The sequence below is a fragment of the Bubalus kerabau genome, chromosome 1 (assembly GCF_029407905.1).
Source record: "Bubalus kerabau isolate K-KA32 ecotype Philippines breed swamp buffalo chromosome 1, PCC_UOA_SB_1v2, whole genome shotgun sequence".
Lineage (NCBI taxonomy): Eukaryota > Metazoa > Chordata > Mammalia > Artiodactyla > Bovidae > Bubalus > Bubalus kerabau.
Window position 1 is genome coordinate 236454631 of NC_073624.1, and position 23332 is coordinate 236477962.

General features: G+C 38.7%; 1 protein-coding gene across 6 annotated transcripts in view; it reads left to right on the plus strand.

Moving 5' to 3' along the window:
- The window catches only part of SGCD (sarcoglycan delta), a 697628-nt gene that overhangs the window by 214226 nt on the left and 460070 nt on the right, over nt 1-23332 (plus strand). For 2 of the 6 annotated variants that reach the window (XM_055560012.1, XM_055560047.1), the window contains one exon: nt 1505-1666. The exons of 2 other annotated variants lie outside the window; for them this stretch is intronic. In XM_055560012.1, the coding sequence (XP_055415987.1) occupies nt 1637-1666 (30 nt within the window). In that variant the 5' untranslated portion in view covers nt 1505-1636. Of the gene's footprint in view, nt 1-1504; nt 1667-23332 lie in introns of those variants that run through there. 2 more of the 6 variants (XM_055560044.1, XM_055560033.1) reach the window with 2 other exon arrangements.

Consider the following 23332-nt stretch of genomic DNA (forward strand, 5'->3'; position numbering starts at 1 on the left):
TGACTACATTAAGCATAATTAATCCTGTTCATCATGTGTTTTCTTACAGAAACATGAAATTGGTTATACATCTCTGAGATTTGAGTTGTTTCATTGCTACTTAATTGCAAGTTGACTATTTGAGTCAAATAAACTGGGATTTGAGCTTGCTCACTAGTGGAAAAAATTGCCAGACTGTTAAATGACTTTTCTTTCTCCCCTTCACTGAAATTAAGACAAGTTATTACTAATTACAATAGTATATTATGCATTTCTCAATGAGAATGTGTTGACCTTACCATTTTTACCCCAACATTTTTCTTTGCTTCACAAATCACCAACTGCATAAGCATAATAGGATTATGCTTATATACTTATGCTTACTGTAATACACAGAACAGCTAGACCAGTGATGTGATATATCAATTTTTGACAAAAGAGAAATCCTAGAAAGTCTGAGGGTAATAGCTCAATTTTTTCATGAATCAGCTAATATTAAAAAGCAAACACTTGAACATTTATCTTATAAATAATCATATAACAGATGCTGTCATCAGGAAGTAAAAGTGAGAAAGACTGTGGGTCAGATAATAATGTTTTAAAATTTTGACCTAGGAAAATTGTGCTTAATAGAAACACTTGAATTGAAAGAAAACTAAGAGTTGATGCTTGCTATGGTCACAATATTTAGTAAAACCCTCCATGAAGTATACTCAGAAAAGGCTTGAACCTGAAAATAATTTTAGCAAAATAAAAATTAAGAAGAAGTCAGAAAAAATCACTACTTAATAGTGTTGGATAGAATATTGGTCAACAAATTAAATTGGTTTGATGGAGTTTACTCCAAAATTAAAAAAAAAAATCATCTTTGTTGGTATAATGTGAATAAGGTGCTCACCACCATGAAGTGAAAACATCCTCAGGATCAAATAGCAGAGTTCAAACAGAGTCAAAATTGTTCTGGACTTGTACAGGACATTCAAATATACAATGTAAGCTACAAAACATTGTTATGAAACACTGCATATCAGGTCCTTTTGACATTTTATTGCAAATATCAACCCTATTCTGCACCCAGCTCTGTGCAAACTTCAGCCAGTCATGAACTCTCTCAAGCTCAATTTCCTCATAAATAAGATGGAAATATCATATTTCCTTGATTCATTGTGCAGAGATAATTTAGTAACAGGTAGTTTGGCATGTGATTAATCACTTAATAAATGATAGTTTCCTTAATAAAGGTAACTCTGTTCCATTCCATTGTAAGTCTCCATCATGTTGAGTAATAGAATTCTCACCATTCTTTCTAAATTCTAAGACTTCTTTTAAAACCCATCATGGCTTTTCTTCCTAATCATGTCACATTTTAAAATTGATTCTGTGCTCTGAAGCCTTCATCCCTATCCTAACTATTTGAAAAAAAGTATGAAATTATCAACAGTTACAGGGCAAACCAAGACACAAAACTCACTGTCAACTGGATTAGCTTCTCTACCTAATATTTCTGACCCCACCCTCTTTCCAGGTTTTGCAGCAGATTGTTAGAGGCCAGCCTGAAACAAAACTCTAGTTCCCTTCCCTGGGAACGAAGAGGGGCTCCCTACACAGTGATGCCTTCTATTCTGGTGCCTCTTTCCCTCCACCCTCTCAATCCCCCATGAAGATGGCTCCAGAGATAGTATCCGAGGTAAACCATGGGAAGAATATAACTGCATGTTGTTAGCGGTTTAGATCTACTGAAGGAGTCTCCATCAAGTAAATTGACAAAACCTAAAGGCCTGTGAATAAATTTATATCTGAAAAATTTGACCTGGCCAAATTTAAAACTTAATAGTCGAGTTCAATCTTATAACCTTTTTTGGTTGTTTTTACTTACATCTGAGCTTCCCAGGTATCTCAGATGGTAAAGAATCTGCCTGCAATGCAGGAGACCCGGGTTTGACCCCTGGGTGGGAAAAATACTCTGGGGAAGGGCATGGCAACCCACTTTGGTATTCTTGCCTGGAGAATTCCATGGACAGAGGGGCCTGATGGGCTGCAGTCCATGGGGTTGCAAAGAGTTGGACATGACTGAGCAACTAACACTTTTACTTTTCACTTGCAAATTATTGAAAGTTACAATGATATGAAAGCTGATTCATGTCAATATATGGCAAAAACCACTACAATATTGTAAAGCAATTAGCCTCCAATTTAAATAAATAATATTTTACAAAGTGATCCCAAGCAATGATGCTATGAAAAGTAATAAGTCGTACTTTATGAAATAAGTTAGATGATAGGTATCTTGGGGATAGTTATCTAGTTTCAATGTTAAATTTTAGACCTGAAGCCCCCAAAATTGAATGACCTCTCTGTGGCCCCACGGAGGTAGGGTTAGGATAGCTGTAGCGCTTAAAGTGTCTGATATAGGTAAGACGTCAGAGCCTGATGTCTGAGGACCCCAGCTTGAATTTCCTGTTCTCTATTTAACATCTTATGGAAAGTAGGGCTTGAATTTCCTGTTTCTACATAACATCTTATGGAAAAACCCAAACAAACTTTGCGGACAAACCAATAGTTATACACTACCAAAAATGTCCCTTCCTGTCCCTAAGCATCAGTCTTCACCTCCTATTGGATATGACTATGAAAAGGACTAAGTCACCTCACACAGTAAGACCACTTTAAAAAGGAACTAACACTCAAGAAATGTTAAGTATTGTTAGTGTTGGTTCAGGGTCGTATAGATGGCAGGAAAGAATGCCCTGAACTGCTTTCTTCGTACTGTTTTTATCTAAAAAATAAACACTGGATGGCTTTCTTTTTAGCATGAACCATGAAAATTCTTTTAACATCAGCATCAACATTTGAGTCAAGCAACATTCAAATACTAAATGAGGTTAAACATGTTTCCTCTACCACTGACATTGATAAAATGGATTAAAATTAGATAATGAATTTATAATGGAGGTAGCTTTTTGGAAGAAAGAAAGGCCATCTCAATTCTTCTCAAGGGACTCCACAAAAATAAACAACTACTCTTATTATCATCCCTGTAAATAGTCACTGGATTAGGACTTTGGTGAAAAATATTTCCAGTTTTAGTATGTGCTTGGATAGCATCAGGAGTAGTGTGATTTAGTGAATGACCTTCCCGAGAAAGCTCTGGCACTTAGGGCTGAGTTTCCATGGCCTTTCCAAGTGGGAAAAGTATCGGCTTGCGGCCATGCTGTCTGGGGGGATAGTGGAGCTTGTGGGGGAAATGTGGATTGGCTTCTACCCTTGTTCTGGTTTTACCTGATGCTAAGAAAAAATATCATCTCTCTGAGATAGGAAATTCTTATGATGGGATCTGTAGATAGGCTTTGGAGGATTGTGGGGCGGGAGGGGGTGGGGTGGGGGTGGGGGTGAGGGCAAGTGTTCAAAGCCTTTTAAAATGACATATAAACCTCTGGGTGTTTGTTTTTCCTGACGTGTATATAGCTTTTATTAAATATTTGAAGTCATCCCTGAGTTGAAAGTATTAAAAATGACTGTTTTGGTGTATCTTTTAGCTTAAGAATAAAAGAGATATGTCTGTGAATTTTTATTTGCCACAGAGAACAGCCCTTGGGAAGCTATTTCTGAGAGGATACCATGATCCAAGAGCATGTCTCAGAGAACATGATGAATTCCTCCTGTCCCCTTACTCTCAGTCTAAAGTTAGCTAGCTAAATGAAGCAGTGGCCCAGGCGAAGTTTGCAACAGATGCAGTGGGTAAGCCCATGGGTTGCTATATTTTCCCAGTTAGGTCATGCCCAAGCAACTTACCATCACTCTGGTAAGAGACCATGACTTCTGGCAACTTTTGACATAAAGCTCATGTCTAAATGAGAAAGGATGCAATCTCATGTGAAACTTTTGCTTTCCTTTCTTAGCAGAAGCAAAATTCTGCTTGTCTTAGAATTTTCTATTCAATTAAGAGTGCTGTGGAGACCCAAAGATAGGGTCTCCAGTAGAACACCATCTATAAGAAGAACACAGACATGGTTCTAGAACTGAGGACTGCCTTTTGTTTGTGCAAAAAACGAAGTCTTGCTTCCTGCCCAAGACTGTATTTCTGCATCTTGCTTGCTTTGTTTTTAATCTTCAAGAGTCAAGGGGAACTTAATGGCATTTGCATTGTGAGGGTAAGGCAGACTGTGGCCTACAGCCTGTTTTTATAAAGTTGTTTTTGTTATAAACACAGACACATTTGTTTGTTTATGTATTGTTTCTCCTGTTCATTTTGAGTGCTGAAACAGTAGACTTTAGTAGTTGTGAAGAGATGGTATGACTTGCAAAACTCCAGATATTTAATACTGGGCTTTGGGGAAAAGGGTTTGTGGGCCTTTGCTTTAGAGTGAAATAGTGCCCTGGAGAAATTGGACCCTGACTTTCCTTATACCTTCCTTAGGATGGATTTCTCTGCATAGAAGAGAGAAACAGTAGAAGTGGCGTCCGTGAGGCGGGTGGTAGGGAGGCAAGGAAGACAGTGGGACACATTGAGGATCACTTCCTTCTTTTTACCCATGCACCAGCTCCATAATGACCAGTCCCCGGATCCTCTTCTTTCCTTAGCATTCTCTTAACTTGAAAGAGCAAATGCAAAATAATTGTTTTGCTTCTTTTGTTTATTTACAGTCTGTCTTTCCTCAGATACAAGAAAAAGAAGAGAAACCTAAACAGGCTGATTTGAACTCATTTTTCATGCATGTCAATAGGAAGCAATGGGACAGGGAGAGAGACAGTGACAACGCTAGAATTTCACTCCCAGCACCTTGTCAGCTCTCTGCTCACTTGTGACTTCTCTCACTTAGGATCAATAGAGCAGTCTTAGCACCAGCATGCCTTTCTGATTGGGCTCCACTGGAACTCTGTGATGGGATCTTTCCATTTTACTGCCTGCGCTAAATTTATTTCTCCTCTGACCTTTCAAAGAGTCTCATCATCTAAAAGAAAAGAATTTTTAGCACCCCTTCTGCTGTGGGAGAAGAGGAGTCTTGGATATTTGCTATACAGGGCACTTTGAACCTTTGGCTTTGGAATTTTTAAAAGTGGGAAAGAACTGACTGCTGGCAGGTGGAGATGAGTCATTTGCGGGTTATCACAGGATCTCAGGAGAATGAGAAAACCTGATTAAAAAAATTAAAAATAAGTCCCTATTGGCCAGAATCACTAGTGTGAGAGCTACTGCTGCGTTTGTAAGGTTGTCATGTTCTTATTCAGAGCGTAAATAAGTGAGGAGTCCCAATTCTCTTCTCAGGAATTAAATGTAACTCCAAAGCCATGTCCCCTGGGCCAAGCATGTCTTGCAAGGGCTCCCTTGGCATCCATGGGGTGCAGTGGCCTGAATATGGGGATGGTGCTAGAGCCTCCCTTGAATATGGTAAAAAAAAAAAGCAAAAAGAAAATGCTTAACCCATTTAACCTTGGCACTGGGCTCTATGGCTTGAGATGGAGACCTGCTACCAGGGTGAGGCTAGAGCCACAGGGAGAAAAAGAAGCATTAACTCCAGGCACAAAAGTTGAGGGGATGCCAAAAACCTTCAAGGGATGGCATTCAGATTAATCCTATTTCAATGCCCAATTTTGTTTTAATCCTTTATTTTGTGGTAAAAGTCATATAAAGCATTCTATTTTAACCATATTTAACTGTACATATTTAAATGTGGCACTAAGTACATTCACATTATTGTGCAATGCTCACCATCATCCATCCCCCAAATATTTCACCTTCCTAAACTGAAACTCTGTCCCCATTAAACACTAAGTCCCCACTCCCCCTTCCCACCAGATTTTATTTTTTAAATCAAGAGTAATGCAAAAGTTCGTGTTTAACAAAATAGCAAAATTTTAAATAATGATAGGTTGTTTGTTTGCCATAGGACTCTGCATTATGGGACAGTGGGAGAACAGTTTATCTGTGGTCCTCAGTCTAAGTGGGTGTTATCCTCCCCATCCCCTAAATGGTTCATCATTAGGCAGCATGGTACTCTTTATAGTCATCGTGGGTGTGTGAGTGTAGAGCTTTTATTAAATAACTTTTTGTACTTGGTTCAAAACATGGGGGGTTCTATTGATGTGTTCCTAGGAGAACTCTTAGACTAAGGCTCCCATGTTGTCCTTACCCTTAGGCACCCATGTGGCATCAGTGCACTCCATGACGCTGTCATGCAAAAGGGTTCTGCTCTGATTTGGGCAAACACAAATATTAGATCAAGAAGAATGCTCAGCCCTTTAATCTGGCTTCAGTGGCAGAGTAAAAAGAATAGAGATCACAGTATCTGAAAACCCAGGGTGGCTTGAAAACCCATGATTAATCTCTGCCATGTTCCTGCTTCTCTACCAGATGTAGAGCCTTGGCAAGTCAAATTTCTCTGGTTTTAGACAAGTTCCTCCTTTTTTTCTTTGGGCCCAAGGCTCCCAGAATCTTATGATTTGTTGCAAACTCAAATACCTACAGAGTTAGAGCATGTTTGGCAAGTGAGAGTTGCAGGTTAGTCAAAGACTGTGTCAAAGGGTAGCACATGACTGATATTCAGGTGCAACCATACAGTAATAGACACAGGGACCCAGTATTCTGGGATTCCTAATTCTTTAGGTCAAAGAAATATCCTGATTGTAAAATGTTGGCAACTGAAACAAAAAAACAACTTGTGCCAAATAAAATGTGTGTGAGGGCAGATTTGACATCATGTCTTAACCCTGTGCTCCCCCAGCTCAGCCACCTCTGCTTAGACAAGAATGGGAATGGGCGAACCACCCCATCCTAAGGATGCAAAGGTCTCAGAGAGGAGTATCTAAAAGACGGTTCCTCCCTGAGGGACCCTCCCACCCCAGGATATGAACAAGCCACCCATTGGTACAGAATAAAGCACCAGATGAGAATTTTTCTTATCCATTTAAAGTATCTATTAAAAACATTTATAAGGTGTATATACTGTATTAGTACAGAGGACATATGTATAATATATAAATATTCGTATAGTAGGAATATATGCTTAAACATTTTTATTGGAGTGGGTACACATAAAACAAACCCAGAGTATAAAGTGAATGAAATCAGATCTTGATAGTGCTTCATGGTAGCTACTGCTCTTGTACAAAATGATGCCAGAAAGAGTGTCTGCCTCCTTTTCCTCATTGGGTAGCATTATCCAAGCCCCCATTTCATTGTTCTGGCTTCAGAATTGCCAGGGTGGAAAGGAGGTGAGGATTGGAAGAGACAGACATTCTCTTCTACCTGGAAAGCTTTTAATTATTTATCATGAATAAAAATAAGTTTGAAAGCACTGTCCTTACCAGCCCATGTTGACCTCGTCTTTGTGAAATATATGTCATTATTGAGGTGCCATATTGGTCCAGAGGATGACTTGCAAATGTAGCAAACCTAAATGTACCCTCAGAATATGAAACTCCTTGTTAGAACCACAAATACAACTATATAACTGTCACATATTCAGTACTTGCCCTGTGCCAGGGGCTGTCCTAAATTCCTTATATAAATCGTCCCTAAAATGGTACTGTGTTAGTTTGAGATATTATGCCCATTCTTTAAGATGTTGACACTGACCTTCAGAGGGAATAAATGCCTTACCCAAGGTCCTGTAGCTACATCAAGTGATTTCAGCCTAATTTGACCAGAATGGTGAACCTATAGTCAGGACCATTTTATTCTATAATCTTCTGTGCCCCAGTCAGCTCTGAGTGCCAGGCTTGCTCATTTCATCTGTTTCTTTCCTTGCTCCCTACCCTCTGTGTGTGTGAGAGAGAAACAGACAGAGAAAGAGAGAGAGAGAACACAGAATCGCTCTGTTTACAGGGAGGCTCAGCATCTACTGAGTTTGTCCATTTTATTCTAAAAGACACTTTGGTATCATCACTAGGTGGCAAACCACTCATGCAAAGGCAGGTTGAAATGATGCAAGAAGATTGTAACAGTATGTCTTTCATTTTATAAGAGGCTTTGGATTTCAAAACCTTAGCTAAGATTTTGAGCTTCTCATTAGGATAAATAAGTTGACCTTGTGAAGATGTGGTAACTGGGCACTTGGAATCAATTTCCTGTCTTTCTAGTATGTCCTTCAGTGCTGCAGAGGTGGCGTGTACCACACACTCCCTGTATTTTTTTAAACAAATAAGAGTTTTAAAATTCTGTGTTAGTTCGTGTGGATTTACTGTCCTCTTTTAGTGGTGACATAGTCTTAATTTATTCTTCATGCATTCAACAAACATTTATTGTGTGGCTGTTATATGCCTAGAACTGTTTTGGGCACAGATTCTATACCCCCATGGTCTTGCATTTTAGTAATGGAAATGGACCTTAAATGCACTTACAATGTATAATAGATATATATATAGATATGTATCAATAATGATAAAATACATGCAATGTGAGCTAGCAATCACTGACATATAAAATGAATGAGTCATTTAGTAACATTCCAAGGCATGAATGTGCCAAAATTTATATGACATTCCTCTATGATAAACATGTAGATTGTTTTTACATTTTTGTTATTAATCCACAAAGCAGGGAACATCCTTGTGGATGCCCCTTTTCTCTCATGTGCAAATATATTGTCTTGAAAGAACTTTGTAAAGTGTAAAAATGGTGTGTTATGTTATTTGTAAGAAATCAACATCTTATGGTTGTTTTACCTTAGAAAGTATAAGGCCCTGCCAGGCCATGAGACTTTTCTGGTTCTAAGATTCACTATGTGGAAGGATTTTTAAGCCAGAGAGATAGGGGATGGAGTGAGATGGGTGGCAGTACTGGGTGGGCCAGGTAACCATCCACCCTAAGATGGTGTCTTTTCTGGGTTCCAAGAGGCTTCCTTCTGCTCCTAATCCCTCTCCCTGCTATTATTAATGGCAAGCTGGCTGCAGTATAAGCACTGTTATTGTTACCTCTCTTGGCCCTTGTCATATTTTATTCCAAGCTTGAGGTTTTGCCAATTGTTAGCAGCTAACAGGTGTAAAAATAGCCCACTTGTAATGAAAGACATAAAAATGCAAAGAAGTTTGTGGGCTGTCTGAGCTGGCCTCTTCCTCTTTGCTGCATTCGCTGCCGAGTATTGACCACGGCGTAATAAAACTTCAGGGAGTAAAAGGATGAAAGAGAGGACCTGGGTGACCAATGATAGATCAGTTTTGCCCTTTGAAGAGGTGAGGGAAACCCTGAATGGTTTTGTCATCAAGCTCTCATTTATCCCCCTGCTTCTACCTTGAGAAATTGCAGTCTGGATCTTTGCTTTCCTTTGGGATAATGAGGTGGTTTTAGCCTCTGTGGAGGATACTTAGCTTTATAGGGAAGCTAATTTTTTTCCTTCTATCAGGCTTATAGATGCGAGGATGATTGAGGGGCAAATGATCATTCACATCTCCATTTATCTGTATCTCACATGTGCTGTGTGTGAGGCACTGTGTTGTCACCAAACAAGACACACGTGAGTCCTGATCTCATAGAATTTTAATTTGATTTGTGAGATGGATGCTAAGCAAGCAGTTGTATACAGAGTCAATGAAGCATTGAACTGAGATGTGTGAACTTATGAAGGAAAATAATAGGTTGGTGTAAGAGAGGGAAAAAAAGGAAAACATTAGATTAGAGTAAAAGGGAGAGTGATGCTGGAGCTGGAACTTACAATGAGAAGGAACTGGTCATGAGAATAGAGATAAGAGCATTCTGGCAGAGCGAGGCGTGTGTGTGTGAAGAGACTAAGGTCAGAGAGGAACAGAAAGGAGATCAGTGTGGCTGATGCATTGTGAGCAAGGGGAAAGGTGGCAGAAAATAACATAGCTGGGTATAGGCTGAGCCCTTCATCTGTAGTGTCTCTGAACTATGATATGAACTTTGGGTTCATGCTCAAGCAGTGAGACATTACCAAACTGTTTAAGACACGGGACTGATGTAACTGGAGTGACATGTTTTTCAAACTTCCTCCAGCTGTCCTTGCTTATATAGATAGAAATGGGATGGGTAGACTTAGGGGAACTGCTTAGGAAGATTTCACCCCCATAGGAAATGATGAGAGCCCCATCTGGTAGATGGTGAAGGACATGGAAACAAAGAGGATCAACTCAAAATACTTTTTTTTAAGGCAAAACCTAAAAAGACTTGGTGATGGATTGGAAGTCAGGAGTGATTAAGAGGGAGGCCTTGTGGGATATGGAACTCAAATCACAGTTATTTTAGTGAAGTAATTCTTGCTACAGTCATTTTGTGGCAGCTTCACAAGTACCTTTCAAATCTATTTTCCTGGAAATTGTAGGTTGTTGTTGTTGTTGTTGTTTTAATGCATTTTTCTGTAGAAGTATAACCACAGAACAGACTGTGTAATATAGTTAGCTTTTCAAAAGTTATCAGTGGTGTAACTCAACATTCTATTCCAGTGTTCCCTTCCATGTCAAATTGCTCGCCTTTGATTTCTTTCTGTGTGGTTTTTGTCTTGGTTTGATTTATCACTTGGAAAATAGCTTGCTTTGGCACAAGACTGAGTTTCCATCCTGAAGACTATCAAATATTTCTATGTATAAACGAGATTAGTCATTTTCAACTGGAAGCAGTTTTGTCTGAAGACTTAAAGGCTTCTTTGTACAAATCAGACCAGTGGTTTTCAAATGGAGGCAGTTTTATCCTTGGGATATCTGGCATGTCTGGGGTTATCACAACTGAGGTTCATGAGAAGAGCCAGATATGCTGCTAAACATCTTTTAACACACAGGATACCCCCACAACAAGTAATTATCTAGCCCAAAATGTCCATAATGCCACGGCTGAGAAAACCTGAACTAGAAGGATGTTTACTGGCTTGGGCTTATGCATGTAGCTGGAGAGGGCTTAGCTTATTATCAATGATGATAGTCCAGTATGGGCAGGGTAGGAAACAAAAAGGGTTGTAAGTTCTTTTAAATATCCAGCAACCTGCCACATTGTTCAGAGTGTTCAATTAGGTAGACTTTACAATAGAAATAAAGAATTCCATGTAGGAAATCAAATATAGAGCTGTAGACTATACTAATGAAAATTTAAATATTCAATTAGTAGTTTCTCTTTCAGTTTTAGATCATGTTGTTAACAAATCTAACACTCAGGACATATTCCCAACAGATATTTCTCTGGATTTCCTCCAAATTAGATCTCAACTCCACCTACCTTGTTAACATGATATCATAAGAAATACCCCAAATAATCCAGTGATGAAATGGATCAGGTATACAAATAGACAGTTCACAAATGAAGTGATATGGAAAAACAACAAATAAGAGAAATATATTCAAGAATTTCAAAATTTAAAAGATGCAAAATCAAATAGTTTTGTGTATCCAATTTACCTGTGTGCTTACTCTTTGGTTGTCTGGCTCTGCAACCCTTCGGGTTGTAGCCCACCAGGCTCCTCTGTCCATGCGATTCTCTAGGCAAGAATACTGGAGTGGGTTGCTCTTTCCTACTCTAGGGGATCGTCTCGGCCCAGGGATCGATCCGGTGTCTCCTGTATCTCTTGCATTGCAGGCAGATTCTTTATCTGCTGAGCCATCAGAGAAGCCACCTACACCTTTATAAAAAACAAAAACAAGGAGTAGTAAAGGATGCTGTGGTTGGTGTTTGCTTCTCATATCCACCAGAACCCATTCCCCTTTGAGAAAGTGTTTATGAAAAGTGTTGGGAAAGTGTGAATGCCCTCGACCATTTTTCATGAGGAAGGACTAGGCTAATCTCTTTTTTAGGTCATTTTATTATTTGGGAAAACAGAGATAGAAAGTGATAAGTGTGAAGAAGGTGCACCTCCTATATTACTTCTCCTGGATGGGAATCTTCAAAAAACTACAAAGAGAGTATAACTGTACATTCAAAGACAATGGCTCCATGTAGAACCTACCCACAATTGCTGGCCTACAAATAATCCACATAGGAATCTACTACTTTGTGAAATGATTGGAGCCTGAGTTATATACTGAATATTATTGAAGACTGTACAGGGATTTTTTTTTCCTTTGTTAAAATATTTTACTGCTAGAATGTTCTCTAATGCATTGTCCAGTCTCTCCTTTCTCCCAGATAATATGAGATATTACACTGATAATTTATAAAGAAGGCTGAGCGCTGAAGAATTGATGTGTTTGAACTGTGGTGTTGGAGAAGACTCTTGAGAGTCCCTTGGACAGCAAGGAGATCAAACCAGTCAGTCCTAAAGGAAATCAACCCTGACTATTCATTGGATGGACTGATGCTAAAGCTAAAGCTCCAATACTTTGGCCACCTGATGTGAAGAGCTGGCTCACTGGAAAAGGCTCTGATGCTGGGAAAGGTTGAGGGCAAGAGGAAAAGGGAGTGACAGAGGATGAGATGGTTGGATGTCAACATCAACTCGATGGACATGAGTTTGAGCAAACTCTGCGAGAAAGTAAAGGACAGGGAAGCCTGGCGTGCTGCAGTTCATGGAATTGCAGAGTCAGACCTGTTTAGTGACTGAACGGCGAACAACAACATTGATCACTGTGTACCCACTTCAGCAGTACACCTTTTATTTATGTATTAATGAGAATTAAAAAAGAAACAAACTCACATCCACCGACAATGGCAACAGTGCTGTACCCCTACTTTGCCTCTTGTGATGCTGAGAACTGCTCATCCACGAGATTGAATTTCTTAGAGCATTGTATTAATAGGCGTCCAATGCCATTACCCCTGGAAACCCAGAGAGTGTCTGATTTGGGAATAGGAGCACACACATAGCAGTGTGCAATTAGAATAGAAACTTTTAAAACATTCACCTGCAGATTGAAGCTGGAAAGTGTCAAGCAGTTTGAGGAATTCTTCCTGAGCTGCAGAGCCTTTTGAATATTTTATATTTCAGAAGACCTCATAATGGCATTTTTGTTTCCTGGTTTTCAAGTTGACATTTATTCACTCTAATGGGAAGCCAGATTTGGGGAAGTGTTCCTTCTCTCCTTGGCTTCTGCAATTATGCAGGGCAGAGAAGAAACAGTTTTATTGTTCCACTGGATATTTACAGTTGGATGATATTTTTCTTGTTCGGGGGCTGAATATACCCTGGTGTGCTATTTTAAAAATCAATCATAGATACATTTACATAGTTAGTACAAGCACAGGCAATCCACAGAGGGGGCACATTTCAGTGTCAGGGAAAAAAGAATTAAGAATACAATTCCTGCCAGTAACTTTTTCGACCCAATATGCTCCACCCTTATTGCCTTTAATGCGGAGGAATTTTTACAGTGAATTAGTTTTCCCAGTGCATTGTATTAGTTGGAATCAAATGTCATTATTAGAGCAAACCCATAGAGCGAGGTGGTTTAATTAGGAGGAAGTTCCCAGAATTAAAGACATAGGCATTAGTGAAAACTCAATATAGTGTTACAAAGTGAAATTTTAACCAATTAACTACATATATTCAACATTCAGTGTACAGCAGACATTTATTGAGTATGTACAGGATTCTAAAAACTATCTAGGTGATGTTGATAGAAAAATAGATGCAAGAGAGAAGGACAGGAACTTACATATTGGTATTTCGGAGACTGTTACAGTTAAGAATATAAATGTTAACTTCTAACAACAGCATATTCGTTTATGGAATGAGTTATTAATTTAACTCTTTCAGGGATGGTTTTCATGATTTATGCAAAATAAAAATCTGGTTACTTATTTTTATATCTCTTTCTGATAATTAACATCGAGGGAAAAATGTGAAAAACAATTTATAAATTGAATACAAGGAATGATGATCCTAAGAGGATTTGGGTAGCAAATGAGTAGCAGGATCAATGAGTGTATATCCTCTGTGGATGTGTGGGAAAGGAGATGATGGGAATAACAGAAAGGAAGGCTAGGGACAAAATGGTTCCCATTTATTTTTTGAAAAATAATTATTGAGTGGCTGTCATGTATTCAGTCCTATCTAGATGCATTGATGCAGTAGTGAACAATATAGACCTTGCCCTGGGATGAGGGGCGGGGCAGAAATGGTCTTCATGAGCGTTATATTTTGTTGGAGTGGGGAGGGAGGGGAAGGTCCTAACAGAAAATAAATATGCAAAATATATCAAATGTCAGATTAAAGAAATACTAAGGCAGGAAAAATGATGTGGAATGTGTGTGTGTGCCTTCTAGTTTAAATCTAGAGGTAAGTCCAGCTTTAGGCATGGCTAGAGCCAGGAAATGGAGAAGGCAATGGCACCCCACTCCAGTACTCTTGCCTGGAAAATTCCATGGACGGAGGAGCCTGTTGGGGGTCGCAAAGAGTCGGACACGACTGAGCGACTTCACTTTCACTTTTTACTTTCATGCATTGGAGAAGGAAATGGCAACCCACTCCAGTGTTCCTGCCTGGAGAAATCCCAGGGACAGGGAAGCCTGGTGGGCTGCTGTCTATGGGCTTGCACAGAGTCGGACACGACTGAAGCAACTTAGCAGCAGCAGAGCCAGGAAATGGATCAAATGATGGCAGTCACACTTTTTGTTTTTTCTCATTCTTGATTTCTTTATTCTACCTTAGGCTCTCTAAGAGTTCCAGGCTTGAATCATCTAAAAATCTAGCAATTTCAGCAGATAAAGCATGTTTCCCAGTAGTTCCAATATAAATTCCACAAGTGAGTCTCATTGACATAGTTCAGGTCATATTTCAGATGTGAACCAAACATCAGTGAAGAGAATATGTTGACACACTAGCCCTTGGTCATGTGACCATTTCTGGCACTAAGGAGTGCAGTCAAGCCATCAAACCAAGTAAGCTGGAAACAGAGAAGGGCTTGCTTTCCAAGCAAAATGAGGATGCTTCTATAGAGGAAGGCAAGGTCAATGTTTGTATGGCATACTGTAGTAGACTTTGATTTGCTTATTGTGATTTTGTTTTCTGAAGCAACAAAATAGAGCTAGAGTGTTTGTATGTAAGGAGAAGGACTTTTTATTTTATGGAACATCATATTCTCCATAATTTGCATAGTCTCTGGGTTGTGGTAAGCACTCCAACTTTTGCTAAATGAGCAAATGAGTAAATGAATGGCTTAGATACATGATCATGGCTGCCCTAGTTAAATAAAGCTTTTTGCCATTGGTAGTGGGGAAAATTGTAAAGCAGCAGTGTGTATTTAACTGCCTTATAGATTGAATAAGTTATGGCTTAATTTGTTTTAATATAGTTGGATACTATTAGATACTTCATTGAAAAATAACTGATTTAGGCCAATGGATGTTTTTATCCTTCACTCTGATTCTCTAAGTCTGATATATGTGCATTCTTAAAACTATTTTCTCTTAGAAAGGAAAAGGAAATTTCCTTCTTCTAAAGAGAGAAATTAGTATGCTTTGTATCTGCCTTCACTGTCCAAGACATTAATTTTAAATAAAAGTAGATAATCCAACTGGTAAATATCTTAAGTAGAGAAAACATATTCTTTTTGAAGATGAATGTACATGGTATCATTGGATATTCTTTGCCCATATATTATACTTCAGAAATTATTCTGGGTGATTAAGTGACTATTGCTAGAAAGATGAAATAGGACATTTCCAATTATGCCCAATAACAGACTCTACAGGCCTATTTTCCTTAAATTATTCCCCAGAAAACTTTGTATACAATCAGTTCAGTTCAGTTCAGTTCAGTCGCTCAGTCATGTCAGACTCTTTTCGACCCCATGAATCGTAGCACGCCAGGCCTCCCTGTCCATCACCAACTCCCGGAGTTCACTCAGACTCACGTCCATTGAGTCCGTGATTCCATCCAGCCATCTCATCCTCTGTCATCCCCTTCTCCTCCTGCCCCCAATTCCTCCCAGCATCAGAGTCTTTTCCAATGAGTCAACTCTTCGCATGAGGTGGCCAAAGTACTGGAGTTTCAGCTTTAGCATCATTCCTTCCAAAGAAATCCCAGGGCTGATCTCCTTCAGAATGGACTGGTTGGATCTCCTTGCAGTCCAAGGGACTCTCAAGAGTCTTCTCCAACACCACAGTTCAAAAGCATCAATTCTTCGGTGCTCAGACTTCTCCATAGTCCAACTCTCACATCCATACATGACCACAGGAAAAAACCATAGCCTTGACTAGACAGACCTTTGTTGGCAACGTAATGTCTCTGCTTTTCAATATGCTATCTAGGTTGGACATAACTAGGGTCATTTAAATAACTGGAAACAAATTCACACTCAGTGGTCTTGAGGAGAATGGTTAGTCTTTATCCAAGACTGTGTAATCCATTAAAGAGATGACAATCAGTATTGGTCCTGAGGAAAGATCCATGTAGGCATTTCATTCATAAGTGGTATTTGGAAACTGAAAAACTGAGTTGTATTTCTTGGCCACAAATCGAGCTCTACTCTGATTCAATGTGATCAACAGATCAGTCTCCTGCACTCTTCTTTAACATTTGTTGACACTTACTTATTCTGGCATCCATTCTTCCTAGCCTTTTTAAAAATAACATTCACCTTTGGACTGACTGTGCCAAGAATATGACTCCATTGTCTCCTGCCATTGTGATACCTACTCATCTCATGAATTTCTTTACCTGTGTTGGTTATTAGTGACCATTGCTCAGTGTGCTCTTCCCTAGAAATAGCTTTTCCATCTTAACAGCAGTTTGCTGTCCCAACTCAGTGCTTTGCTAATTTGATCTGGCACCAAAAATCACCTGAAAGGCATGTTAAAGCAAATAGTTGGACCACTTCTTAGTGTTTCTGACCCAGTAGGTCTGTAATTGTGTCTGATTTTGACTTTCTGAGAAATTCTCAAGTGATGATGATTGTGAAGGACCCTACTTAAAGAATCAGGGCTTAACCACAAAGAAGTAGTTGATTAGGATGAAAATCTGGTATTGTGAGGCAAAAACATTATCTGTAGAATGAAAATTGTTGCATTCTATCCCAGTTGGTTCTTTCATTTAGGAAATGGATTACTAATTTAACTAGTATGAGCTTTTGTTTCCTGAATTGTTAATTCATATATATGCATGTGTAACTTCTTCAGGCATTTTGTGAGGATGAAAGTCAAGAAAGGATGTGAACTGCTTTTGAGCTTATGGTATCATATAGAAGAAGGATGGTAAAAAAATGGAATGTTTAGCAAGTTCACAAGACCCATCAGTGGATGTCTGCTGGGGAGACAGGCTAAACGTAGAATGGTCCCCTTTCCTCTGTTTATCTATTCAACAAACATTTATTGATCATTTAATAGGTACTAGTAGAGAGAGAAACAGCAGTGAAGAAAAGAGAGAGAGAAAAAAAAACTGTGCTTCATTGAGTTTAAATTCTAGAAGGAAAATACAACTGAGGACATTTTCATGTAAAAAGTGAAATGAAGAAAAATAAAGTGGAGGGGCTCAGCCATAGTGTATGAAGAAAAGATTTTAAATTTGCACATTGTTTTTTCCCCAAAAACTGTAATAGAGGTTTTCAAACTTTGCTGTGCAAAATAATCTCTTAACTTGATCAAAACATAGATTCTCCTGCTCTATCCCCTGATATTTCTATTCATCAGGTCTGGGCTGGAGCCTGGGAGTTAACCATTTGATCTAATGTGTTTCTAACTCAAACAGACTTTTTAAAAAATAGTTGAATCTCTGTTTTAAGAATTTACAAGCATTAACTTATTTAGTAAATAACATGGAAAGTAGAATTCCATTATACCATTCCCCAAAGATGATCAGGCTGCTTTCTTTGAGTTTTTTTTTTTTCCCCTATAGCTTCTTTTTTCCCCTTCAACATATATTAATGCTTTACATCAGGAGCTCACTATGAAACCTTGAACTAGAAGGTAGTAAGAAGGCTTAGAAATACATCTAGAGAGAGAGAAAGGAGTGTGGAAATGTCTGAAAGAATGGACACAAAGAGAAATAAAAAGAAGACTAAAATCTCTATGGCAGAAAAGTAGTGAAAAATGGAGGCAGTCTGGCTGAGAGGAAGGACTGTAGGTGGTAGGGTCTGCAGAATCGCAGCGTGACTCTGTATTTTGGTTCTTACCCGCCAGATGGCCTTGGACACATTACCTTCTTGGAACAGTAGTTTTACACACACACACAGAAAGTGCACATGTCTGTGTGTGTGAGAGAGAGAGCAGGCACATACACATCCCCTTTGTTGGTATTGTTTTAAAGGTTAGAGATTTTATATGCCAGACTCCAGACCCTGCTTCTATACTGTGTATGATGCTGGTAGTGGTCTTGATTTGCAGGCGTATGTTTGAGTTAGAATAAAGTGTTAAAATATTACATGAGGACTAAGAGAATCTAAAGCATACAAGTTATACAAGGTGGATCTTGACACTTAGTCATGAACCTCAGAACATCTTTTAAATACAGGCATATGCCAGGGAAGTTGTCATGATGGGAAGCAGTTTGGAAATAGGTGTATGGGTAGAACTCTTGAGAGCTTTTCTGCCACTGAATTCTCTTTCCCTGTCTTTTCTGAGTAGTTGTCAAAGACCTAAGGAAATCAAGAATTCTGAGGCCATCACTTGGTGCATAAAGCATCTAACAGAGTGGAACTAAGAGTTTTTACATGATTCTATGAGAGTCCCTTGGACTGCAAGGAGATCCAACCAGTCCATTCTGAAGGAGATCAGCCCTGGGATTTCTTTGGAAGGAATGATGCTAAAGCTGAAACTCCAGTACTTTGGCCACCTCATGCGAAGAGTTGACTCATTGGAAAAGACTCTGATGCTGGGAGGGATTGGGGGCAGGAGGAGAAGGGGATGACAGAGGATGAGATGGCTGGATGGCATCACGGACTCGATGGACGTGAGTCTGAGTGAACTCCGGGAGTTGGTGATGGACAGAGAGGCCTGGCGTGCTGCGATTCATGGGGTCGCAAAGAGTCGGACACGACTGAGCAACTGATCTGATCTGATCTGATCTGATGTGCACTTCTAGGGCTGCTTCCTATTACCCACTGGATTCCAGTATGGAAGAAACATTCTTTGCCCATTTGAAATTAACTTTATTTGGCAGCTTCTCTGGGTTTATTCTTCTCTGGTCTTCCTTGATGGCTCAGATGATAAAGAATATGCCTGCAATGCAGGAGACTCAGGTCTAATCCCTGGGTAGGGAAGATCCTCTAAAGAAAGGAACAGCAACCCACTCCAGTATTCTTGCCTGGAGAATTCCATGGACAGAGGAGCCTGTTGGGCTACAGTCCATGGGGTCGCAAAGAGTAAGGAAACAACTGAGTGACTTTCACTTTCTTTTCACTGGGTTTTGTTGATGATTCGGAGTGTTTATTTTTTACAATAAGCTCTATGTGGTATACCCTGAAGAGCACTGTTATGTTCAATATTTGTCCAGAGGAAAAGAGAGGAGGCTTTTTTCATTCATGAGAGTTACGTATCTCCAACACAGTTTAAAAAAAATAATTAACTGGCAATGTCACTGTGCTAGTGATTTCATGGAACCAAAGATGAAAAGAAATGCCTTTAGATCTTTGCCACAGATGAGTGGAAGAGAAACTTGGGTTCTGAAATAAACATGTCTTTAGCCCACTATTTTCTTTTTTTCTCAAATATGTTTCAGGTTGCCACCATCAGCTCCAGGAAATTTGTTTCATCCTTCACTTCTGTGTCACTCCCTGATTAGCTTGGTTGAATCTAGAAACTGGCCCCTTGGATCCCACTTTCTGATCTTATAGCATTATTCCCTTACATGACATGTCCATTTCTTTGTCCTGCAGAAAAAGCCCTGTAGACATTTTTTTTTTCCTTTTTACTTTTTTGCCTGTCACTATGGCCTTCTAGCACAAGATGGGCACATTATTGATGTCAGGTAATTAGTTGATGAGATTGCACTGATTAAAACAAGGAGAGTTCTTGTTAGCTAGCCTTATTCAGCGGTGGAATTTTGAAATTGTGTTCTATGGAACATTAATCCTGTAAAATGCTCCATTTTAAAAAAGGCAGTGGTCATACAGGCTTAGAAAATGCTCTTAGAGGTTCACAATACATATTGGATGCAAAGCTCTGAAAAATCAAGCATCACAGATCTTATTTCACACCATGTAATTAGCTAGCTTTGGAAACCGTTCTTAGGATCCTCTTTCTATTGCTTCATTCTTTTTTGCAATGAGAACTGTTTGGAAACCCTGCTCTCCTAGTCTTTTATCCTTTAAGTCACTTTAAGCTTTCCAGCATCAGGCCAAAAAAAAAAGAAAAAAAAATGTTTTCTCTTTTTAGAAATTCATGCAGGTTAGTTTGTTTTATGCTGAGAAAGACTCTGAAAAGTTAAAGCTACCCCTGTTTTTCAGGTGTGGATACTAGGGTCGGAAAGAGTTTGTTTGTGCAAAACTTGAGTAAGTGGCAAGGCCCGGGTTCCCAGATAAATAGATAGAGGTGGCTCTTTCTCTTCCACTACCTTGATGCTTCCAGTTCTGTGACCTTGAACAAATCACTTCTTTGAACATAAATTTCCTCACTGATATACTTAGAAGGAGGTAATACTAAACTATCATATAGCAAAATGCAAGTGCAATATGTGTGCAAATGTATTTTATAAATTACAAAGTACTATTAAAATTACATTAGTCCATTACTCATATAAAATATTAAATCGTAACACTACTCTAATTTCACATTCATTAATAGGAACAAGAAGCAGTTTTGCGTAGCAGTTAGGGACACAGACTTCATCCTTATGCAAGACTGAGTTAATCCCTGGGATTGCCTCCACGTGATTTGGGGCAGTCACTTAAATTCTCTGTACCTCAGTTTCTTTATTTATGAAATAGAAAATTCTAGCACCTAACTCATAAGGGTGTCATAAAGGTTAAATTATACATGGAAAACACTTAGCACAGTACCTGGTGAATAGTTAACTCTTAAAAAAAAAATAATTGAAATTAATTTGTGCTAAGTTGCTTCAGGTGTGTCTGACCCTTTGCCATCCTTTGGGCTGCAGCCTACCAGGCTCCTCTGCCATGGAATTCTCCAGTCAAGAATACTGGAGTGGGTTGCTTAACTCTTCTCCAGGGGATTTTCCCAACCCAGGGATAGAACCCAAGTCTCTTACATGCCCTGCATTGGCAGGTGGGTTCTTTACCACTAGTACCACCTTGAAATCCCAATTGAAATTATTACCATTTCCTTATTTATCTATTGTAATTGAACTAGCCCTGGAAGAAGATTTTCTAAGATCCTTTCCCCCATAGACACTGTCTAGGAAACTACTGTTTTATTCTTTCACTCCTTTCAAGCTTTATTTATTTACAAAGCTCTCTCAATGTCTCCTCTTTCCCAACCAGATTTGTTTTCATGTTTCTTTCTATCCCCCTCATTTCTTCTAAGAAATGGGTGAGACCATTTGAAAGACTTAAATTTAAAAGAAAATTTTAACACAGAACATAATTTATACTTTATTGCTTACACCTTCTCTTCCTTTCTCTCTCACCTCTTCTCCAGAAGTTGGCTTCAACAGTCTCTAGTTTTAACAACAACAACAAAGTCATTTGCCAGTTCTAGAATATAAAAATAAAATAGAGTAACAGGAAAACTAACTTGTTTTCATTTTAAGGACCAGTGAGTAATTACAGGCAGAATTTATTAGTTTTGATTTGCCAGAACACTTCTCTTCCAAATGAGACTAAAAAGCTCCACTGAAGGTAATAATCTGTAGTTGAATTTACTGTTACTTGAATAATAAACATATCAAGTCAAGCCTAATCCACTTGTCAGTCATTTTAAGGTCTTTTAAAAGGAAGATTTTAGCCTTTACATTGAATATAATGACACAGAGACATAGGAATTAAAAGGAGAAAGGGCCTTAGAGTCAGAACTGGCTCTGTACTTTCTAGGAGCTATCTCCCTGAGCAATAATTCCTTGCCTTGAAATATTTAGACACTTCAGAGGTTGACAAACTATGCCCCCCACCCCAGGCCATATCTGGCCTATTACCTATTTTAATGAGGCTCAAGAGCTAAGAATGGTTTTTATGTTTTTAAATAATTGAAAGCAAACAAAAAAAGAAAAATAATACTTCACAAAGTACAAAAAGGGTATACAATTCACAAGTCTGTGTTCAGAAACTGTTTAATTGGAATAAGACACACCCATTCTATGCCTATGGCTACTCGCAGTTGTAATTACAGAGCTGAGAAACTGCAACAAGCTGTGCAATGTACAAAGCCTAAGATGTTCAGCATCTGACTCTTTACAAAAAGAATAGGTATCAATCTGAGATAATACTAACTGCACAGGGTTTATGTGTGATAAAGAGAGATACTGTAATTCAAGCCCCTGGTGCACAGTGGACACAGTCGGTGTTGGCTGCTAGGATTATATGTAAAGTTACGTTAATGAAAAGATTCTAAGCATCTTCAGTTTTTGTTACAAAACGTAGTATCGTTTAAGATCAAGTTTCCTGAAGTCCCTCAGAGTACCTCAGAATGGCTGTGAGCAATCAGATTTGAGGTAGTGAAGCTACTTGAGTCTTAAGGGCTGCTGGACGCTGTTATTTCAATGATGAGTACAGTTGGCTAATACCATTTTAGGGTACTGGGAGCATAGACTGTGAGGGTAGTAGCTATCTCCATTTAAAAAGTCCCAAGAGTAGCTTCTCTATTTCTAAATGCACACTTCATGTTCAAATGCATGTTTTCTCTGCTAATACAGCTCTTTATTGAATTTGTAAATGCTGTTCAATTTGGCATCTTTGAAAATGTACACAAGAAATCCAGCACAGCCCATGGCATTCTGATATTTTTCTATTAAATATTTAGGTGTCGAATCTAACATTGTCTTTTTGTACATCCTGAAAAGCTTAGTTAACATTTTCTGAAACTCTCCAGAAATTGCAGTTCAGTAATCATTGAGTTAGTGACGAAATGTCTCAAGTTTCCCATAATTAGTTACAACAAAGAGTTTTTAAGAAAAAAATCCAGTTTAGTCAAAAATACATATTAAGCAAACAGAAGGCTAAGTCTTGTGAAAGATAATTATTTTTGAGGAGTTTATTTTGATTGAACTTCTAAGATGTGATATTCAAGGTATTAGTTAACATAGCAGTTTAAAAGTTTCTGTCTCCTGAAACAGTCTACAAAGACTAAGCCTGAGAGTAAGCTTTAAATGGAAATTACAGTGGTCAGTAAACACTTTAAGTATTTAAGCAGAGCACAGGTTAACATTTTTAAGATTAAATTTTATGAATCTAACTAATGAACTACATTATAAATATTGTTTTGTTTTAAGTGCTTCAATTCACAAGTACTGTCTCTACCACTAGAATTTTCTGGCATGACTTTTGGTACTGCCTTTCTCACCTTCCTCCTTCCTTTATCCAGCAATGACTGTAGTATCTACTCTGCCCCAAGTGGTGGCGTGGCTCTAGCTACAATGAATGAACAGACAGA